At 44.6% G+C, this 22,252-nt stretch overlaps 1 protein-coding gene across 1 annotated transcript in view; it reads left to right on the top strand.

Moving 5' to 3' along the window:
- The window catches only part of LOC147659151 (DENN domain-containing protein 1A-like), a gene marked incomplete at its 5' end in the record, with an annotated part of 303,738 nt that overhangs the window by 270,098 nt on the left and 11,388 nt on the right, over positions 1-22,252 (top strand). Inside the window, 2 exons of the mRNA XM_086951939.1 lie at positions 12,856-12,984; positions 20,786-21,044. Of these exons, the coding sequence (XP_086808065.1) occupies positions 12,856-12,984; positions 20,786-21,044 (388 nt within the window). The remainder of the gene's footprint in view (positions 1-12,855; positions 12,985-20,785; positions 21,045-22,252) is intronic.

The raw sequence follows: 22,252 nt of genomic DNA on the forward strand, positions 1-22,252 counted from the left end.
TGTAACAACAACAGCAGCAGCTGATGTGTTTTCTCTCTTACTATCAAATACCGAACATCTGGCGTGTTTCACCGGCCCCAGTGGACGGCTCTTCCGCCCGGCCTGGCGGAACATTGAAAACTCACTTCGCGCCAGTGGGCTGGCACGGGGGAGGCGCCTAATTGCCAGGCTGGCAGGTGTTGGCGAGGCCAGGGGCTGGTAACACCTTCCCGCCTGCCCCGCGTCAGCATTGTTCACTCAGTCAGCGTCAGTGACGGTGCCACCCCCCGGCCCGGCCGAGGAGGCCCCTGTGCGTGGCATGCAGGCCGCGGGGCTCGGTTTAAAAATAACAGAGAGCCGCAGGAATAGAGCACAGATGGTGCCCACCAGACCCTCCCGGGGGAGGGGGCGAGGAATGGAACAGGGCGAGCTCATAGCTGGGTGTTGTGGAGGGAACGAGAAAGACATTTGAGAGTGTGGCTACATCGACGTGTTGAGCCCGGCCGTTCAAGGGCCCCCCTCCCTGGCTCCTGCAAGGTTTGGACTTATGTTATGCAATGTTTATTTGGTTCACGACACAGGCCAATGATTGGCCAAGCTAAGAGGGAACTTGGCCAACCATGGCTGACCATAAGCAGAGTCAATGGCAGTTTTTAAAGGGGGCCTCGAAACGGGTCCCTATCTAGGGTGACCAGATCTTCAGAGCCAAAAACCGGGACATTTGGGGAAAAATAGAAGAAGGACTACCATTTTTCATCCCCTGAATGTCGCAGAATGACAGCTGTCATCAACATGGGATCACAGAAGATGCATTAAGAAAGTAAATAAAATGCATTGTTTACAACCAAAATCATACCAATTCTTTAAATTGCTTCCTTATAACAGCTACTAACTAGCAAAGCTATAGAACAGCCAAAAAAGTGCCCCTCACTGTTTTCAGTCAACCCCTCTAAAAACCGGGACATGAGCCAAAATTGCTGAAATCTGCCAGGGCAGCTGGTGAAAAACCCAGACTGTCCGGGAGACGCCTGGTCACCCTGTCCCTATCGGGCTCTATTTTGTGCCTGGGCACAGGCCGTCCGTATTTTTTCTGGGCTTCAGTGACCGCAGTCACATCATGTGCGCGTGTGCACACGGCTCACTTCTCACTAGTGGAGAAGTTATGTCATGACTTCATGTCAGGCGAGCGTTGTAGGGGAAGGGAAATCCTTTAAAGAGAGTCATTTTCTCTCCTGATTTCTTTTCTCTTTTCGAAACTCAGGAGCAGCAACATTGTCCCGGTGTCATCAAGGAGTTAAGTGGAAGCTTTTTCAATATTCTATACAAGCCATAGTTGCTGCTTATTTATCTTATGCAACTAACAACCATTGACAAATCCAATAGTCCTAACTTCTAGGTATGATGTTACTTCTTGTATCATATATTTGGATGCAATGACAAACTGCAAAATACAAGTCAGGCAGCTCACTATGCTAAGCACAGATTTTTAGCTCACGTGTTTTTAAGAATGCCTTTAATGACATTGGCCACGCCCCTTTGAGAGACCCCCAGTTTTTTTTATCCCACTTAAAGCCCTGGGCAGGCGCATCCCTACGAGTCTTTTGATTGGTGATAAAGCTTCCGGTCTGGGCATGCGTGGAATCTGACAAGCGTCCTGTATAGACAATATCAAGGTACCCCACTGCACTTTCACATTACTGAGCTTAAAGTGCAAGGACCAAGAGGCATCCCGGGTCTGGTGGCTCAGTGGACTTATGCGTCTACTGCAGGAGCCTGTTTCGACTTCTTGTTCACAGGTTCAAATCCCGGCGGGCCCATTCAGCCTTTCATCCATCTGAGGTCGATAAAATGAGTACCATTAAGTTGGGTAACAATAAACATCTGTTATTCAGCGCCAAGAGACCTGAGGGTAAACGTGCGTTTTACAAATACACATGTTATGTTATGTTTCATAAGAGGAGCAAGCCATGAACATGGTCACTGCATGATGTGTTTCTTACTTCGATGGTGACCCCGTTACAAACCTGATCCAAAGGTTGGGAATGCAATTAGTACATTTAAATTTATTAGTCATACTCACTGACATCCACTTACCCTTAAAGCTATCCTCTTTAGCAACGGTCTCGTGTTGTGTCTCTCTTTAATGGTTGTATGTTAGGCATCCAGGAATGATTATCTCGTCGTAACTGAGCTCCTATCACTGAACTGGTATCCGTGGCCATCCTTCCTGGCTCCAAACCCGACATTTCCATAAGGCCTTAGAGTGCCACCTAGCGTTGGCACCATGTCCCTGAAAAAAAAAAGACGGGGAAATGGCTATTTTTAGGGCCGGCCTACCAGGCAGCGAAAGCTGTCCTAATTGAGGAAATAAGTATCATCAGCTTCCAGTGGGCTTGGAGCTCACTCTTTGCTGGGAGCTCACTCTCTGCTGAGAGCTTACTTGTTTTTTTAATCATCAGCTTGATTTTGCATTCCTTGCTCTTCTTGTGTTTTTCTCGCTCCTAGAAAATCACCTCTTTACTTGTGTTTTACTTGTGTCCTTCCACTGCTGATGTTTCAGACACGACTTTTTCTTTTTGGCTAAGCACTCCACTTTTTCTTAAAGCAGCCCATGTTCATTAAACGGGAAGGTCCCATGATGACAGTTCTCCTTTAAGAATCCGATGCCAACATTGCAGGTTTTAACACTAACCCCTCCCCCTTTCCCCCCCATTGCGATCACCAACTATTTACTCATTCCTCTCCAAATCGAAGATAGCTGGAGGAGGCAGCTGAATTAGCAATTTAGACAGGGTTGCCAAACACCTTTTAAAAGTCGGAAATATTTTCCCACAGTTGGAAAGCATATTGCAGTTGCAAACCCTGTGCCCAACATTGCAGGCTTTGCAACGGCAAACTACCTTAGTATATCACTTGTTTCTCTTGATAAAAATGGTAAAGAATTTTCTTCCTCTTCTCCCGATGGAATCCCGTAAAATTGTTGTGCAAGCCTTAATTACAGTAGGCTGGACTACGTAAACATCGTGTACCTGGGGTTGCCTGAGTATTTGCTCAACCGGCTGCAGGTTGTGCAGAACGTTGCTGCCAGAGCTATACTTATGGTAAACACCAGAAAACCTATGTCACCCCACCTGAAAGCCCTACACTGGCTCCCGGTGAGGAAGAGGGTTCAGTTTAAGGCCTTAGTGCTTGCCTATCGTGCCTTCCATGGTACAGGTGCAGTGTATCTGAGGAACAGGATCCAGTGCTACCAGCCTCAACGGATCCGTAGATCCTCCAAGCAATCACTCATGGTGATTCCTACGTTTTCGAAATCTCGGATAGGAGGAAGGTCATTCCAGGTTCAAGCGCCCCCTTTGGGGAACGAATTACCTTTACATCTCAGACAGGCTCAGGACTTACTGTCGTTTAGAAAACAACCGAAAACATGGTTGTTCCAACAATAATTACAGGTGGGGCGATTCTTCAGGAAGCTTCAGTTCTTGAGACTAGCGCCGGAACACTCTTGGTGAGTATCCATGCGCTTTATAAATATTTAATTTAATTTCATTTCATCAGACCCAAGTGCTTTTTTTTCATCATATATGCTATATAATTCAAACTAAAGGTTTCTCTCGATTTTGTTTTAAACTGAATATGTTTCAAACTGAAAGTTTAGAAATTTCATTTTCAAGATTCTTCTCTTTGGTCTGGAGCGTGCAAGTCAGTAAACATAAGTTTGTCGATCCCTCCCACTAAACAGTTAAAAATGTCTGCTCCCACAGACTGTGCTGATCTCTGCCTGTGATTTCAGTGGATGTATATGATCTTTCTTTGGGGCAGATATGTTGAGAGATAGATCAGGGGTGTGCCTATGGCAGTATTGAAGAGCCGTGCGGATACCTTGTTGCTGCACACTTGGGGGTTATCAGTATCACTGGGGCAGGTTTGATGGACGGATCAGGTGCATGTCTATGTCAGCATTGAAGATCTGTTGGCATACCTTGTTGCTGCACACCCCTGGGTTATCAGTATCACTGGTGGGTGCTGGTGTGACGGAAGGATCAGGTGCCTGCCTATGTCAGTATTGAAGAGCCGTGCGGATACCTTGTTGCTGTACACACTGGGGTTATCAGTATCACTGGTGGGTGCTGGTGTGACGGAAGGATCAGGTGCCTGCCTATGTCAGTATTGAAGAGCCGTGCGGATACCTTGTTGCTGCACACCCCCGGGTTATCAGTATCACTGGTGGGTGCTGGTGTGACGGAAGGATCAGGTGCCTGCCTATGTCAGTATTGAAGAGCCGTGCGGATACCTTGTTGCTGCACACACTGGGGTTATTAGTATCACTTGTGGGTGCTGGTGTGACGGAAGGATCAGGTGCCTGCCTATGTCAGTATTGAAGAGCCGTGTGGATACCTTGTTGCTGCACACTTGGGGGATATCAGTATCACTGGGGCAGGTTTGATGGACGGATCAGGTGCCTGCCTATGTCAGCATTGAAGATCTGTTGGGATACCTTGTTGCTGCACACCCCTGGGTTATCAGTATCACTGGTGGGTGCTGGTGTGACGGAAGGATCAGGTGCCTGCCTATGTCAGTATTGAAGAGCCGTGCGGATACCTTGTTGCTGCACACACTGGGGTTATTAGTATCACTTGTGGGTGCTGGTGTGACGGAAGGATCAGGTGCCTGCCTATGTCAGTATTGAAGAGCCGTGTGGATACCTTGTTGCTGCACACTTGGGGGATATCAGTATCACTGGGGCAGGTTTGATGGACGGATCAGGTGCCTGCCTATGTCAGCATTGAAGATCTGTTGGGATACCTTGTTGCTGCACACCCCTGGGTTATCAGTATCACTGGTGGGTGCTGGTGTGACGGAAGGATCAGGTGCCTGCCTATGTCAGTATTGAAGAGCCGTGCGGATACCTTGTTGCTGCACACTTGGGGGATATCAGTATCACTGGGGCAGGTTTGATGGACGGATCAGGTGCCTGCCTATGTCAGCATTGAAGATCTGTTGGGATACCTTGTTGCTGCACACCCCTGGGTTATCAGTATCACTGGTGGGTGCTGGTGTGATGGAAGGATCAGGTGCCTGCCTATGTCAGTATTGAAGAGCCGTGCGGATACCTTGTTGCTGCACACACTGGGGGTTATCAGTATCTCTGGTGCAGGTTTGATGGAAGGATCAGGTGCCTGCCTATGTCAGCATTGAAGATCTGTTGGGATACCTTGTTGCTGCACACCCCTGGGTTATCAGTATCACTGGTGGGTGCTGGTGTGATGGAAGGATCAGGTGCCTGCCTATGTCAGTATTGAAGAGCCGTGCGGATACCTTGTTGCTGTACACACTGGGGTTATCAGTATCACTGGTGGGTGCTGGTGTGACGGAAGGATCAGGTGCCTGCCTATGTCAGTATTGAAGAGCCGTGCGGATACCTTGTTGCTGCACACACTGGGGGTTATCAGTATCTCTGGTGCAGGTTTGATGGAAGGATCAGGTGCAGGCCTACGCATTCCACATCCCAAATTGAGAGAATAGATCTTAAAATCCTGATCACCTGCATTGCAATAAGGACGGCCATATTTGCTTGTCCTCTCCTGGAGGGTGAAAAAATGAATATATGGTGTTGTCGAGGCGATCACGAGCGCCACTTCACTGGCAGCCTTCGCTGAACACAGGTGTCCCGATAGACCCCGGTGTGCTGCTTGCTTTGACGCGTGCAAACTCTGAATTGATGTAATGATGCATAAGGACGACCAGCGCATGCCATCTTAAAGTGCTAGTACACAAACAAGAAACAATGTGTTGAAGTGCCTTGTGTGCATTACAAAGTTGTGGTTTCTCCATTTCCAATTCCACGAGAGCACATGTCATACGCTTCAGAGCAAGTGAGGTGATCCTTGTTCGTGAACCAACCCCAGCATGGAGAGCAGTGTTCACCGAGCTTGCTCTTACCTTTCAATTCCAGGAAAATCTCCGTTTATCCGGCAGGGATAGCAATATTTTTTATACACTCATTTCCTGCCAAATTTTTGTTTCAGTTTTGTATGTTCAAAGGACACACAAGCGCACACATGTTTGCATTCCTCTGAATGTATTAGATTTCCAGTTTAAATAAAATAGTAAAAACCCTTGGCAGCTCCGTCAAAATAGTACCAGTTCACCTTTCTGAAGGGTGCAAAATATATCACTTTTTGTCCAGAACATAAGAGAAAGCCTGCCTACCTCTCACCAAGCAATCTGAATCCCAGGCCCAGCAGAGGACATGCAAATGCCCCCATCCTTCATTTTAATCCCATAAATTGAATTCCAATGAGGTTTGTTCATTATGCCTTTGAGATTCTAACAAACCTGACCCGGAGGGCCCTCGCCGGCACCCCCGCTGCACGCCATTGTCGGGGCTCCAGCTCGGCTGTCACTCTCGCTAACTAGACAAATTTAGTATGTAGATACCGGAAAGTAGGGACGGCCATGCTCCTGAAGAAGGCGGATGTCAATGGAAGCGTGAAGATCCGCGACCACGCAAGGTAATGCCTGGAAGGCGACAAATGACAGTTGTGGGATTCCGCCTGTGTCGCGTCTCATCACGCGTGCAATCTCCTCTGCGGACATTGTAAGACACACCAGCACAGCACTTTCCAGTATTCTAGACATTTCTGATACAAAGCTACTTGATTCTAACCTATTATCCATTCTGCATAGGGTAATGCAAAAAAATGGGCCTCCAGACTTTATACTTTAATATGTGATTTTCTTAAAGCAATCCAGCATTTTGAAATAACATTTATAGGTTGTGAGAGCTGGTTCCTTTAATAAAATATTTTTTTCTTGTGCTCCCTTATGATTTTTTTCTGAATTTCTCCTTAAAAGATTGACTTTGACTGCGCGTGCGGCAATGCATAAAAAAAAGCAGCGAACAATGATATATTTAACAACAACAGGAAAAACCTCAAGTACATTTAAGTGTCAATTAAATGTGAAATGTGCACATTTGTCAGCGCCTCGTCCGTGGCCACCGTGACGCGAGGCTGACTTGTCCACGCGCCTGACACGCGGCGGCTCCGCGGATGCAGATCCCGCGCTCATTAAAATCCGAGACGCCCCGAGCGTGGCAGCGTCGCCGCCGCAGCGCGTCTGCGCCGCGCCGCCTGCGCGTCCCCCGGCTTCATGGCACCGTGTTACTGACATGATCTTTAAAAAAAAGCAGCCGCCGCCGCGGCTGTCAGGGCTGTCACGCGCCACTGCTAACCGAGGACATGTTCAACTAAACATTAGGACGAGATCAGCAAGTATCGACACGCCGAGTCGGTCGGGAGATTAGTCTGGACGCAGTCACGCGGGTGGGATGATGGGGGGTCGCGGCCATGACGGACGGGATCTGTAGGAGGGGGGAGAGTGAGTGGGGGGGGGGTTCTGCTTCTCCCCACTTCCAAGAAAAGCAGCATCCTCGATAGGGGGCCTGGACCGCTGAGATCTGTCTCCGTGATGACATCTCTTTGTGCGGGGGCTTTTAACTGCTGGGGAGGGGTGGGGGTGGTACATGCCAGTTCCGAAGCAGTTTAATGAGATGACTTTTTTTGTGGTTATTTTTCTATTTATTAATGTATTTATTGCTAGTTCTACTTCCCTGATGCTCATGAAAATTGTGGTTTGTTTTATGCAGTGTTGCAAAAGTTCATCAAAGTTGCAGAGCGCCGCGTGCCCTGCCCTTGGTAAGACAAGGGCAGGGTCGGTCCTCCTCAGCTAACTGGGTGAAAGTACCTATGGTCAGAAGAGCTAACTGTGGGGGGCAAGCTTTTAGTGTTGCTGCTGCAAGTCTCTGGAGTAAGCCGACCTACGGAGCTGCCATAATTTCTAACTCAATAAATTATATGATGTGAAATGTACTTTTACATTTGTGTTTTTATGTTTATTGTTGTGGCAGAGTAAAGATTATTGAACGGACGATTCTTATAGCCATGGGGTGGCGAGAAGACCAGACTTTTGTAAAATCTCAAAAAGGTACACACAAGGAGAATAATGTCTAATAAAGTTTTTCCTTGGAGAACTCTCAAAAATTGATTTTGGGAGGGTGGGGTTAAAGTTTGCCATCATATCCATCCCCTGCTGTAGACCTACATCTGTGACGCATTTTTTTTCATTAGAAATACTTTTCGAGCAGTTCACCCCTCTGCAATTTACATATATTTTTCTCATTTTGTACCACTGCCTGTTGACACTGAAAGCAAACTATTGAGTTTGTAATGCAAGAAAGGGATGCTAGAATAGGAAGTTGGATTCAGTTTGACTGGAAATTGCTTGGCCGAAGGAGTACCTCCTTCACTCTTCATTTGCGGTGAAGTGTCCAATCAGCGTCGGCGTGGCCTAGTGAGTCTGCTTATGCAAGTTGATTCTTTGCTGTCTAAGAGTAGGAGGTGCTTCACTGCTGAACACAAGAATAGAAGCTGATGCTACTCCTTAGTCCATCTTCCCTTTCAGCGTCTGTGAGCTGAAGCGATGGTCCGGCCAGTGGTACAGAGTTCAGAGAGGGAAGTAGTCTGTTTTGCTCACAAGTGGGTTTTGCTGGGGGTGAACAAAGCAAACATGAGGAGATGAGGGACGGAGTGCTGAAACTATTCAGACACTCCCCGCCAGTCACAGATCTAAGTTGAGTCCATCATCGTTCTTTAGCTCACTTCGCCACCCCAGTTCAGACACAGCTGTATGCAAATCAGTCTTGACTCTAAGCCTCATGGGAACAGTCCAGCCCGAACTGCCAAGCGATGTTTTCACTGGACCGGAATCAAGCATCCTAGGACCGGTTTTGGGCTAACAGATCCTCATCAGCCAGGCTAGGTTGAATCCAGTGGCAAAAAGAGTCAGGGACCCATGTCTGGGCATACCCGGCCAACTTAAAGCGAACAAAGCAAACACAAGGAGATGGTGGACGGAGTGCTGAAACTTTTTAGACACTCACCCCCAGTCACAGATCTGGGTTGAATACAACATTGTTCTTTAGCTCACTTCACCACCCCAGTTCTGACACAGCAGTATGCCAATCAGTCTTGACCCTATGCCTCATGGGAACAATCCAGCCCGAACTGCCAAGCCATTTCTTCGCTGGACCAGAAACAAGCATCCTGGGACCAGTTTCGGGCTAACAGCCCTCATCAGCCAAGCTAGCTTGTATCCAGTGGCAAAGTGAGCAAGGGACTCACGTCTGGTCATACCCTGCCAACTTAGGGCGAAGAAAGCAAACACAAGGTGATGATGGACGGAGTGCTAAAAATTTTCAGACACTCACCTCCAGTCACAGATCTAGGTTGAATCCATCATCGTTCTTTAGCTCACTTCGCCACCACAGTTCAGACACCTCACTCAGCTATATGCAAATCAGTCTTGACCCTGTGCCTCTTGGGAACAGTCCAGCCCAAACTGCCAAGCCATGTCTTCCCTGGAACTGAGTTGGGGTGGCCATACAACAGTGACCCGTGTCATGGGTAACTTCACCTGTCACCATCTTTGGAAGCTTGGAGGAGGCGGGCAGCAATACTTCCCAGCAGAGCTGGCATTTTCTAAGAAAGTGCCCTGGGCGTGGGTTGAGGGATACGTGTCACCCTCGCTGATGGTTGTTAGTTAAATGAGGCATATCGGGTCCCTTTTGTCTTCAGTGGTCAGTACTTGGATGAGCAGGGACACAAACACCCCTGGACCTCCACCAGCTCACCCAAATCACCAAAAGCTCAGCTGCCTCATGCAGATGAAGGTTTTGTTGATGTGTGCCAGCAGGGGTCAGAGGGTGAAGGGAGCTCAAGGAAGGGGCCTTAAGGGATACTGAAAACATCGGCCACCGCATGATAATGAAGGACTAAAGCCACTTTAAACTGGCAAATGAGACAGAAATGAACAGACAGGGACATGGTCAAAGCTACAGCCAGGTGAGGAGGGTGCTGCTGTTGGCATGACCTTAATGCATACAGCTCTGTGCGCCCCTAAAAAAATTGGCACCCTGAGCCTAGGACAAGCTTGCCCACGCTAAAGGCCGCTCTACTTCCCAGCAACTGGACAGATGCAACATCCATTGGCAGCCTTAGCAGGTAAAGTGTTGCAACTTAGGTTCATAACTGAATGCCCCCTACTCCTACCCACCTAGCCTGCCCAGCCCTGTCCCTTCATGGTTTTCCATCCATGCTCCCTTCTTATTTTCACTACATATTTTGGTTCCCGTGATTGGTTTTCCTTGGTCCCATCCCTCCACATGGTGCTCTTTCGTGGCGCCCTCCTGTCTTTCCTAGAGCAGGGCTATGCGGATGATGGCAGCATTATTTCTGGGTATACGCCATAGACGTCAATTCATCAAAACGCCATAGGTAGCAGAAGTGACATCATAGGTCCTCTGACATCACTCACCTTGTGTCCCTGAGGACATCTGAGGACATTACACCATAAGAACCTTGCCTCAGATGAAGTGCTGTGCTCCAATTATAAATATAGACATGACCTCCGATATATATGCTGAGCATCAGAACTTTTCCAAGAATTTTCATCTGTAACATGAGAAGTATTTTAATATAACTGGAGAGGAGCTGCTAGAGATGCGAGAAAGGCTTGCTTAAATACTTTTTTACATAAGTTGCAATTCTCAACACAAGTCACTCTCTGCTCCCCTTCCTCTTTCAAACAAAAGGCATCACCGTTGCTCATTTGCACTCTGCCAGAATGTGGCCAGACGGTACTTGCGGGTGTATACTCTCTTCCAAAGTAGGACTCCCAGCAGCAGAGGCCAGTCCTGCACATTTGACGCTGAAGGCAAAGAGAGCCTCGAACCCTGTTTTCCTTTAATATATTGCGCGGTTCCTGCATTTTCTGAAGCCAGAGGTCGCAAGAGCAGTGCCTAAGGTCCCAAGGCGCCACCCAGGGGTTGCAGCTGCGACCCCTAAATGACTTCCATGGTATACCTCCCACGTCTTCTGCACTTCCGGAAGAGGCAGCCACAACACACGCCCTGTGGTACCTTCGCTGCCTGTTTTCTTTAAACAATTTTGAGGTTTCTATGAACAATATCACATCATGAAGTGTTACGTCAAATGTTACATTACAAACGCAACTTTAAGTTGCTATGTGTGTCTTTTCACTAGTTTGGGATGACGTGCACATAATGTCACTGTGTTTGTTGGGAATGAGTGTGAATGTCTGAGTGTTCTTTATGATATTTATTCACTAAACTGTGAAGGCAGATGTCCCTTGTAGGTATGTTATTCATGTTTAATAGTCCTTCTTTTGTGTCCATGCCTGCTGTAGAGTGCTAGCACACCTCGAAGATTGTTCAATCACTGGCTGTCGTGTAGATGAACAAAAAAAAGTTAACTTCATCCACTTTTACGCGGAAAGCTGAGCTTCTAGTCATTTTAAATATACTCTCGAAACGCCCCAATAACTTTGTAAACATCTCTGTGGTTGTAATGAATGTCGCTTGTAGATCGTCCTCGGTGTCAAGATGAACGTGTTCAGCTACTGTACAGCATTGAAATGTTACTGCTTTCGGCCTATAGGACAGGGCTTTCCAGTTTTGAGAATTCTAAGCATGAGAAGAAATTAGCATAATTGATGACGTCAAATGAAGTGATAGTAATACTGGCATGGCCAACCCAAGTCTAGGAGGAACCCGGATTAATGTCTGTATGGGTAACAGTGGTCAGCTTCAATCGAGGGCACTTAATTAATGGTACAATCAATGCTGGGCGAGAATAAATGTATATTTAATCATCAAGGTATAGGAATACGTTGTAAAAATGGCAACCAAAGCGTTCAGTTCTGCAGTGATCGCACAGTACGCGAGGAGATGGCACATATACTAAAAAGGAAAGAGATGAAAGGCTTCTATTCATTCAATTGGCGATTGTGGTTTGTTTAAGGCTCCAGAAAGCTCACAGTATTGTACTGTCCCTGTGTCAAATTTGCTACTGGGGATATATTCTGACTGTGCCCCATTGAATGGGTTGTTTTCACAGGGCCAGGCTAGGTCTTTGAGCTCTGTGGATGTCTAGTAGACTCTGGTCGCCTCAGCCATCCCATAGAGTCAGTAAAGTTGCAATGTCTCCTGTTTCTCAGTGCACCTCATTTCAGACTTTCTTTCATATGGAAACAGCCTGGGAGATCTGGATGTTTAGGAGGAATCTGTGTACAAAGGTGATGCGATCTAGCGGATCCCTTGCTGAGCGGTATTACAGGATTGTAAGTTCCAACCACAGCTTCGTCCTTTACCAAATTGTGTGACTCTCTGCAAGTGAGTGCATGTACTTGTGTCTCTTACCCTCAAAAGTAGTGACATGGGCTATTAGGGTCAATAAATATAGGTAAGGATTATCATTCTCCACACATAAAACTAAGACCCACTACAGATGGATAGTTATTGCTGACATCACCAACTCCACAGAAACCTCAAATGTGGTTTCTTTCCATTGAGGTTTTTCCTGTGGAGCCTCACGCTTCCAGTCGTTCTGATGACCCTTCCATTGAAAACTAAGAGTCATGGGTGGAACGTTTGCATGGGTCTCTACTATTAGTTCATTGTTCAACCAGAAAGATGGAAAGGCAACTAACACACTTGGCGGACATTGACTCTTGATGCAGCGTGTGAAGTGATGGAGTCTCGTCATGTTTCGCTTCACACTTTTGTGACAAGAGCAGTTGACATGGATGTAATTAAAATTGCAAAAAAGAAGAGGTAAATTTACAATGTCTTTTTTCTTGAAAGATTGCAATGAACCGTCGCCCAGGTCCCTTGTGTGTCTTTGCCTCTGCTCATAGTTTGGGTTGGGATGTTATTGCTTTGAGTGTGCCTCCTAGAAGTGTCCCACCTCGGAGCTGCTCGTGCCCTAACCTGCTTCTCTCTTCTTCTTTCCTCAGCATTGTAAGGCCTACTCGTCACTATACTGTCTTCCTTTCTGAGGACTCTTCAGATGATGAATTTCAACGTGAAGATGATTCTGTCTCTGGCTTCTCTGAAAACTTCCTCCTCTCTGCTCCCTTTGAATGGTCTATTCCCTTTCTATCCAAACTTTCTCATGTTATGATATTGTTGAGAGCATGCGTTCCTGGGGCTATATGCAAAATCCTAAACTGTTGCGTGTTTATCTTTGGGAATGCTGTGTCTGGGGCTAGGTGAAACATCCTCAACTGTTGCGTGTTTATCCTTGGGAATGCTGTGTCTGGGGCTAGGTGAAACATCCTAAACTGTTGCATGTTTATCCTTGGGAATGCTGTGTCTGGGGCTAGGTGAAACATCCTTAACGGCTGCGTGTTTATCTCTGGGAATGCTGTGTCTGGGGCTAGGTGAAACATCCTAAACTGCTCCGTGTTTATCGCTGGGAATGCTGTGTCTGGGGCTAGGTGAAACTTCCTAAACGGCTGAGTTTTTATCTCTGGGAATGCTGTGTCTGGGGCTAGGTGAAACATCCTAAACGGCTGCCTGTTTATCTCTGGGAATGCTGTGTCTGGGGCTAGGTGAAACATCCTAAACGGCTGCGTGTTTATCTCTGAGAATGCTGTGTCTGGGGCTAGGTGAAACATCCTAAACGACTGCGTGTTTATATCTGAGAATGCTGTGTCTGGGGCTAGGTGAAACATCGTAAACAGCTGCGTGTTTATATCTGAGAATGCTGTGTCTGGGGCTAGGTGAAACACCCTAAACTGCTTCGTGTTTATCTCTGGGAATGCTGTGTCTGGGGCTAGGTGAAACATCGTAAACAGCTGCGTGTTTATATCTGAGAATGCTGTGTCTGGGGCTAGGTGAAACATCCCAAACGGCTGTATGTTTATCTCTGGGAATGCTGTGTCTGGGGCTAGGTGAATCATCCTAATCGGCTGCGTGTTTATCTCGGGGAATGCTGTGTCTGGGGCTAGGTGAAACATCCTAAACTGCTACATGTTTACTTCTGGGAATGCTGTGTCTGGGGCTAGGTGAAACATCCTAAACTGCTTCGTGTTTATCTCTGGGAATACTGTGTCTGGGGATAGGTGGAACATCCTAATCGGCTGCGTGTTTATCTCGGGGAATGCTGTGTCTTGGGCTAGGTGAAACATCCTAAACTGCTTTGTGTTTATCTCTGAGAATGTTGTGTCTGGGGCTGGGTGAATCATCCCAAACGGCTGCGTGTTTATCTCTGGGAATCCTGTGTCTGGGTCTAGGTGAAACATCCTCAACGGTTGCGTGTTTGTCTCTGGGAATGCTGTGTCTGGGGCTAGGTGAAACATCCTAAACTGCTCTGTGTTTATCTCTGGGAATGCTGTGTCTGGGGCGAGGTGAAACATCCTAAACTGCTGCGTGTTTACCTCTGGGAATGCTGTGTCTGGGGCTAGGTGAAACATTTTAAACGGCTGCGTGTTTATCTCGGGAATGCTGTGTCTGGGGCTAGGTGACACATCCTAAACTGCTGCGTGTTTACCTCTGGGAATGCTGTGTCTGGGGCTAGGTGAAACATCCTAAAAGGCTGCGTGTTTATCTCAGGGAATGCTGTGTTTGGGGCTAGGTGAAACATCCTAAACTGCTTCGTGTTTATCTATGGGAAAGCTGTGTCTGGGGCTAGGTGAAACATCCTAAACTGCTTCGTGTTTATCTCTGGGAATGCTGTGTCTGGGGCTAGGTGAAACCTCCTCAACGGTTGCGTGTTTATCTCTGCTAATGCTGTGTCGGGCTAGGTGAAACATCCTAAACTGTTGCATGTTTATCTCTGGGAATGCTGTGTCTGGGGCTAGGTGGCACATCCTAAACTGCTGCGTGTTTATCTCTGGGAATGCTGTGTCTGGGGCTAGGTGAAACATCCTCAACGGTTGCGTGTTTATCTCTGCTAATGCTGTGTCAGGCTAGGTGAAACATCCTAATTTACTGCGTGTTTATCTCTTGGAATTCTGTGTCTGGGGCTAGGTGAAACATCCTCAACTGTTGCGTGTTTATCTCTGGGAATGCTGTGCCTGGGGCTAGGTGAAACATCCTCAATGGTTGCGTGTTTATCTCTGGGAATGCTGGTTCTGGGGCTAGCTGAAACATCCTAAACGGCTGCGTGTTTATCTCTTGAAATGCTGTGTCTGGGGCTAGGTGAAACATCCTAAACGACTGTGTGTTTATCTCTGGGAATGCTGTGTCTGGGGCTAGGTGAAACATCCTAAACTGTTGCGTGTTTGTTTTTGGGAAAGCTGTTTCTTGGGCTAGGTGAAACATCCTCAACTTTTGCGTGTTTATCTCTGGGAATGCTGTGTCTGGGGTTAGGTGAAACATCCCAAACGGCTGTCTGTTTATCTCGGGGAATGCTGTGTCTGGGGCTAGGTGAAACATCCTAAACGGCTGCTTGTTTATCTCTGGGAATTCTGGGGCTATGTGAAACATCCTAAACGGCTGCGTGTTTATCTCTGAGAATGCTGTGTCTGGGGCTAGGTGAAACATCCTAAACGGCTGCGTGTTTATCGCTGAGAATGCTGTGTCTGGGGCTAGGTGAAACATCCTAAACGGCTGCCTGTTTCTCTGGGAATGCTGTGTCTGGGGCTAGGTGAAATATCCCAAACAGCTGCCTATTTATCTCGGGGAATGCTGTGTCTGGGGCTAGGTGAGACATCCTAAACGGCTGCGTGTTTATCCCTGAGAATGCTGTGTCTGGGGGTAGGTGAAACATCCTAAACAGCTGCGTGTTTATCTCTGAGAATGCTGTGTCTGGGCCCAGGTGAAACATCCTAAACTGCTGCGAGTTTATCTCTGGGAATGCTGTGCCTGGGGATAGGAGAAACATCCCAAACGGCTGTATGTTTATCTCTGGGAATGCTGTGTCTGGGGCTAGGTGAAACATCCTAAACGGCTGCTTGTTTATCTCTGGGAATTCTGGGGCTATGTGAAACATCCTAAACGGCTGTATGCTTATCTCTGGGAATCCTGTGTCTGGGTCTAGGTGAAACATCCTAAACTGCTTCGTGTTTACCTCTGGGAATGCTGTGTCTGGGGCTAGGTGAAACATCCCAAACGGCTGTGTGTTTATCTCTGGCAATGCTGTGTCTGGGGCTAAGTGAAACATCCTAAATGGCTGCGTGTTTATCTCTGAGAATGCTGTGCCTGGGGCTAGGTGAAACATCCTAAACTGCTTCGTTTTTATCTCTGGGAATGCTGTGTCTGGGGCTAGGTGAAACATCCTAAACTGCTTCGTTTTTATCTCTGGGAATGCTGTGTCTGGGGCTAGGTGAAATATCCTAAACGGCTGCGTGTTTATCTCTGGGAATGCTGTGTCTGGGGCTAAGTGAAACATCCTAAATGGCTGCGTGTTTATCTCTGGGAATGCTGTGTCTGGGGCTAGGTGAAATATCCTAAACGGCTGCGTGTTTATCTCTGGGAATGCTGTGTCTGGGGCTAAGTGAAACATCCTAAATGGCTGCGTGTTTATCTCTGGGAATGCTGTGTCTGGGGCTAGGTGAAACATCCTAAACTGCTTCGTTTTTATCTCTGGGAATGCTGTGTCTGGGGCTAGGTGAAACATCCTAAACTGCTTCGTTTTTATCTCTGGGAATGCTGTGTCTGGGGCTAGGTGAAACATCCTAAACTGCTTCGTTTTTATCTCAGGGAATGCTGTGTCTGGGACTAGGTGAAAGATCCTCAGCGGCTGCGTGTTTATCCCTGGGAATGCTGTGTCTGGGGCTAGGTGCAACATTCTAAACTGCTTCGTGTTTATCTCTGTGAATGCTGTATCTGGGGCTAGGTGCAACATCCTAGACTGCTTTGTGTTTATCTCTGGGAATGCTGTATCTGGGGCTAGGTGCAACATCCTAAACTGCTGCGTGTTTATCTCTGGGAATGCTCTATCTGGGGCTAGGTGCAACATCCTAAACTGCTTTGTGTTTATCTCTGGGAATGCAGTACCAAGGCACCTTTACTGAGTCATGTCACAGGCAATGCCATGTTATGTTTGAAGAACTTCAATACCATGTGCCCCATTTGCACGGTACATAAGGGATGGGACTACTGGTTCAATAATTACTGTCTCCGGCCAGTGTTCCTGCCCTTGTACCACACAATTTTGTGTCAGGCCGAAATGGGGAATAACACAAGAATCTCAAAATAATCAGACGCTTTACAGCGTTTTATTTCTGAATTCAACTTAACAGCATTTTATTTCTGAATTCAAGGCCCTTTACCTTACACAAATTATACCTGCTCTCAGCAAGTGGAATCTGTGTTCACAAACACCAGTGCTATTACCAGGTGTAAACCAGGCCCGGGCAACTTTTTTGATGCTTAGCGGTATCTCCGCCAGAAATACCACCCTCTATGACTCGAAATAGATACCAAAGGGTATGATATCTACCATACTCAATGCATTTTGAAAACTGGTATCAACACGTAAAATAAAATGTTGAAGTCCGGTTAATGCACACATTTTGTTAAAATGTATGTAGTAAATACAAGTAATGTAAACAAAATCTGACCCACTCTCTGGGTTGTTTTTGTCATTTTTAGTGGTTGGAAATTATGCACCAAAATAGTTTTTCAATGGTTACTTTAAAAAGTAAGTTCATTTTTGCGGATTACTGACATAATATCGAATACAAAAATATAGACTTACAAAAATATCGACGACAAAATATAGAATGCAAAAATATCGAATTCCTATCTACAAACAGGTAAGTACAAAAATATTGAATCAAAAATATAGTTGTAAAATATCGTTAGTCAAAAATCGAATGTTTTAAATGTCTTAAAAGTAATTTAAAATTAATGAAATAATAAATATAATTAACTAAAACATACTAAAAAATACTTAAATAACCTTAAATTATTAAATATGTAATTTGTTATAAAAAACCATACAATTTAATTTTTTAATACACGTATATATATATATATGTCTGCTTCTTTGGTGCTGGCTGGAACTTTGTCGTTGCACCCAATCTGTGTCAGCAGCTCTTCAGATATATATATATATATATATATATATATATATATATATATATATATATATATATATATATATATATATATATATATATATATATATATATATATATTAATGTAACATTAATAACAATTATACAATATTTTTACCGTAGGATAGCGGGAGGGTAACATTTTCTATTACCACTCCAGTGAGTGCAACAGTAGGGAAAACGTTGGATAGCGTAGGGTTAAAATTACTATTCCCACTCCAGTAAATGCAACAGTAGGGAAATCGTTGGATAGCGGGAGGGTAAAAATTACTATTCCCACTCCAGTGAGTGCAACAGTAGGGAAAGCGTTGGATAGCAGGAGGGTAAAAATTACTATTCCCACTCCAGAGAGTGCCACAGTAGAGAAAGCGTTGCATAGCGGGAGGGTAAAAATTACTATTCCCACTCCAGAGAGTGCAACAGTAGGGAAAGCGTTGCATAGCGGGAGGGTAAAAATTACTATTCCCACTCCAGAGAGTGCAACAGTAGGGAAAGCGTGGGATAGCGGGAGGGTAAAAATTACTATTCCCACTCCAGAGAGTGCAACAGTAGGGAAAGTGTTGGATAGCGTAGGGGTAAAAATTACTATTCCCACATCTTGAGAGTGCAAAAGTAGGGAAAGCGTTGGATAGCCTAGGGGTAAAAATTACTATTCCCACTCTAGTGAGTTTAACAGTTGGGAAAGTAATGATTTAATATATTAACCCCTTCGCTGTGGGGGTTATTCCCCCGCTGTGCTGGAGGGGAGGGGTGGTGGGTACGCACAGCGCCCGCATGCTCATGACGAGCTGAGCTCGTCATGAGCTACAGTGCTCCTGTGCTTATGACGAGCTCAGCTAGTCACAGGTGCATTGGCTCAGTGGAACATTCAGCACAGCGGGGGAGTTATCCACGCGTGTGAGCGTTTCACAGGCCATGACGAGCTGAGCTAGTCATGAGCACCGTAGCACCGGGGTTCATAATGAGCTCAGCTTGTCATGAGCATGGAAGAGGTTAATAAAAATAAATTAAATATCAATACCAATAAAAAATGAATTAAAATTAATTACCAATTTCATATTATGTAATATTCAGTTAGAAATACAAATAAATATTGGTTATTAAAATTAATTACCTATTCATAATTAACATCTAATTAATTTTCAATAACAAAAACTAATTAATAATAAAAATTAATACCAATTAATAATTAACAGTAAATTATTTATCAATACACAAAAAATCTTTTTAATATGTAATTAATTACAATTAAATTACTTCCGACCCTATTCCCCTATAAGCCCACAATCCGCTACAGAAAATAAATTAATACATTTATCATAATTATCAATTAATGAATTAATACAAATTAATTACCAATTAATACAAATTCATTACCAATTAAAAATGAATTAACAATAAATAAAAAATCAATACCAATATATAAATAAAAATTATTTACTTAATTACAATTACATTACGTCTCGCCCTATTCCCCTATAAACCCACAACCCGCTACAGAAAATAAATTAATAAAATTAACATAATTATCAATTAATCAATTAATAAAGATGAATTACCAATTAAAAATCAATTAACAATTCATTCAAAATGAATACCAATAAATAAATACAAATATTTAATTAATTACAATTAAATTACTTCCCTCCCTATTCCCCTATAAACCCACAGCCCGCTACATAACTAAAACGCAATATTAAATTGAAAATAATTAGTAATTTCTAAAAAGTAATATTTAATTTAATATAATTAAATTACTTCCCACCCTATTCCCCTATAAACCCACAACCCGCGACAGCCTTAAATTACGCAAAAATTAAATAACAAAAAATTCATTACTTAAAATAAATTACAAAAATAATATACACTTTACACACATATACTAACATACAAAACACTTTAAAAATTTCGATATTATAAAAAAATCGATATATTTTAATACCTATATTATATACTTTGATATTTTGATTTTCTATATTTTAAAAATCAATATTATATTACTTACCTTCAATTCGATATTTTTCACCACTATATTGTGTCCATTCGATATTTTTTCCATTCTATATTTTGTCTTCAATATTATGGCTATTCTATATTTTGAATTCGATATTATGTCTAGTTAGCCATTTTTGCACAACAAAATTGCTACATTTTTACGACAGATAATATTTAATTGACGTGCCGTGAATATATTATTTACGATACTCTCACCCCTCATCAGTTATGCAAGTGCGACCTTTTTATTTGGTCCCACAAGGCATCGGTGACATGAGCAGTCACTGGCAGAGTAATGGGTACGCGATTACTTATCACTACTTGGGATAATGTAAATGGATATAATTGTGAACTCAACCTCTTGAATGAAATTTTGAACCAAAATGTTTGAGCGTACCATAAATTTATAAGGACTCTTGTCATGTTTTGATGTGCAATAGCACTGAAATGATTTTATATTTTCTTTTGGCAGCAATGTGTAATTCTATTAATACTCAAGAAATAAAATTCGAATTGTACTGAAAATCTTGTAGAATGTGAAAAACTGAACCTAGAAGATTAGTTGTTGGATACATTTACCTTGCTACACCGCTTACTCTGTCCTACACACATCTCACTCTTTCCTTATGTTCATAAACTAGTTTTTATGGCGATACTTTTAAAGTAGGGCAGAAAATATAAAGTGCCTGTGATAGGAATCCTTTCAAAAAGAAATAAATGTCCTAGTAGACCTCGAAATTCACGTATTTGGGTGGGATCAAGTCTTCATACCACTCTCGAACAACATTTGCCAACCTTCTTTCTTCACCACCATGTGTATGAATCCTTGTGTGTATTCTAATTTGTTACGCAAAGTAAAACTATCTTTATTATTTCTTTTTAGGCCTCAACCTTACCGAACTCTAAAGGAGTCACACGCTGAGGGCGATGAAATAATTAGCCCTGAAAAATTCCCAGAGGACTATGTTCTGTCGGACACCCCTGCACCGGAAGCCATCACAGAGGTCAATCTGCTTGAAGATATATTCAGTCACCTGGAGGTGCCACCCTCACAGCATCCGCCGACCATTGGCCAGGCCAAAAGTTTAGAAGATCTCCGGACCCCGAGAGATGTCGACCAGCGATGTACCTTCGATTACCAGGTACAGGCCAGCTTTTGTTAGGACAATGGAATGGAATAAAGTAACAAAGTTATTGCTTAGTCAGGGGTGGGGGATTCCGAAACCAAGCTGGCGGTTAATTATGAAGTACCCGGCCATTTCTGTTGTGTCTTTGGTGTGATTCTAGAACGCAATATTCAGTAAGATTTCTCTTGAAGGCCACTAACATGCTACAGAGATGGCTGTGAATTTTTCAGCTCACAGGGTTGAGTTTCAGGTGGTTGATTTAATTGTACTTTTCGCCATAGTTGGCGTTTGGGGTCTAATAACATGAAATGTATTACAACCTCGCTAGGGAGGCGAGGAGGTAGGGCCTTTTAGGATTCGAGAGAATACCTACTACAGTCGGGGTCTCAAGGCCTCTCGTTGAGACGGGGCTGCTTCACTGAAACCTGGATGGTTGAACATCTATCTCCCGCATTGTCCCATGGCGGGCGCCATGGTCGAAGACACGAGCAAGGCGCTGTACAGACGATACACTGTTGGCGAAAGGCTCTTGTGTCATGGTGATCTTTTTCATGCACTTACATTGTGGGATGATGAACGAAAACCTTGTGTTGTGAGGGAAAGGATCCCAGCTCCAAACTTTGTAGAGTAACCTTCTCTTGCTCTCTCTCTACCAGCCTCTTCCTCTTCTCTCTCTTCCTACTTCTCTACCTCTCTGCTCTTTCCCTAGTCTTCTGACACGTCTTCCCTTTAACACTCTGCACCTGTCTTTGCATCTACTCCTCTTCATCATCTCTCTTTACTTCTCTCAAACTTGTCTTCTCTGTATAACTTCATCCTACTTCATTTCACAATTTCCGAGACTCCTTTGTCACTTTACCTCACCTGTCCCTCTATAGCTACAACTGCATATCCATTACCTCCTTCTATACCTCCCTCCATCTCTGTCTCCACCTCACCTCCCTCCCTACACTTTTTCTGTTTTTCTCTTTCACTACCTCTCCGCCTCTAAGAGCCTGTCTCTTAAATCGGTCTCGAATTCTGCCTTCCCTAACCTCGGCCTCCCTGTTGGACACAACTATCAGAGAATGCCCGGTAGCCCTGTCCACAAAGGTGAAGAGGTTTCTCTAAATATTCTTCGGTTGACCTTAGGACAGTCGTATTGCAAACCGAGCAAGGTGTTGTGTGTAGCAACATAAACACCGAAATGAACTTAAAAATATAATGAGATAAAAGTAAGTTAC

Source organism: Lissotriton vulgaris, unplaced genomic scaffold, assembly GCF_964263255.1.
Source record: "Lissotriton vulgaris unplaced genomic scaffold, aLisVul1.2 SCAFFOLD_2364, whole genome shotgun sequence".
NCBI lineage: Eukaryota > Metazoa > Chordata > Amphibia > Caudata > Salamandridae > Lissotriton > Lissotriton vulgaris.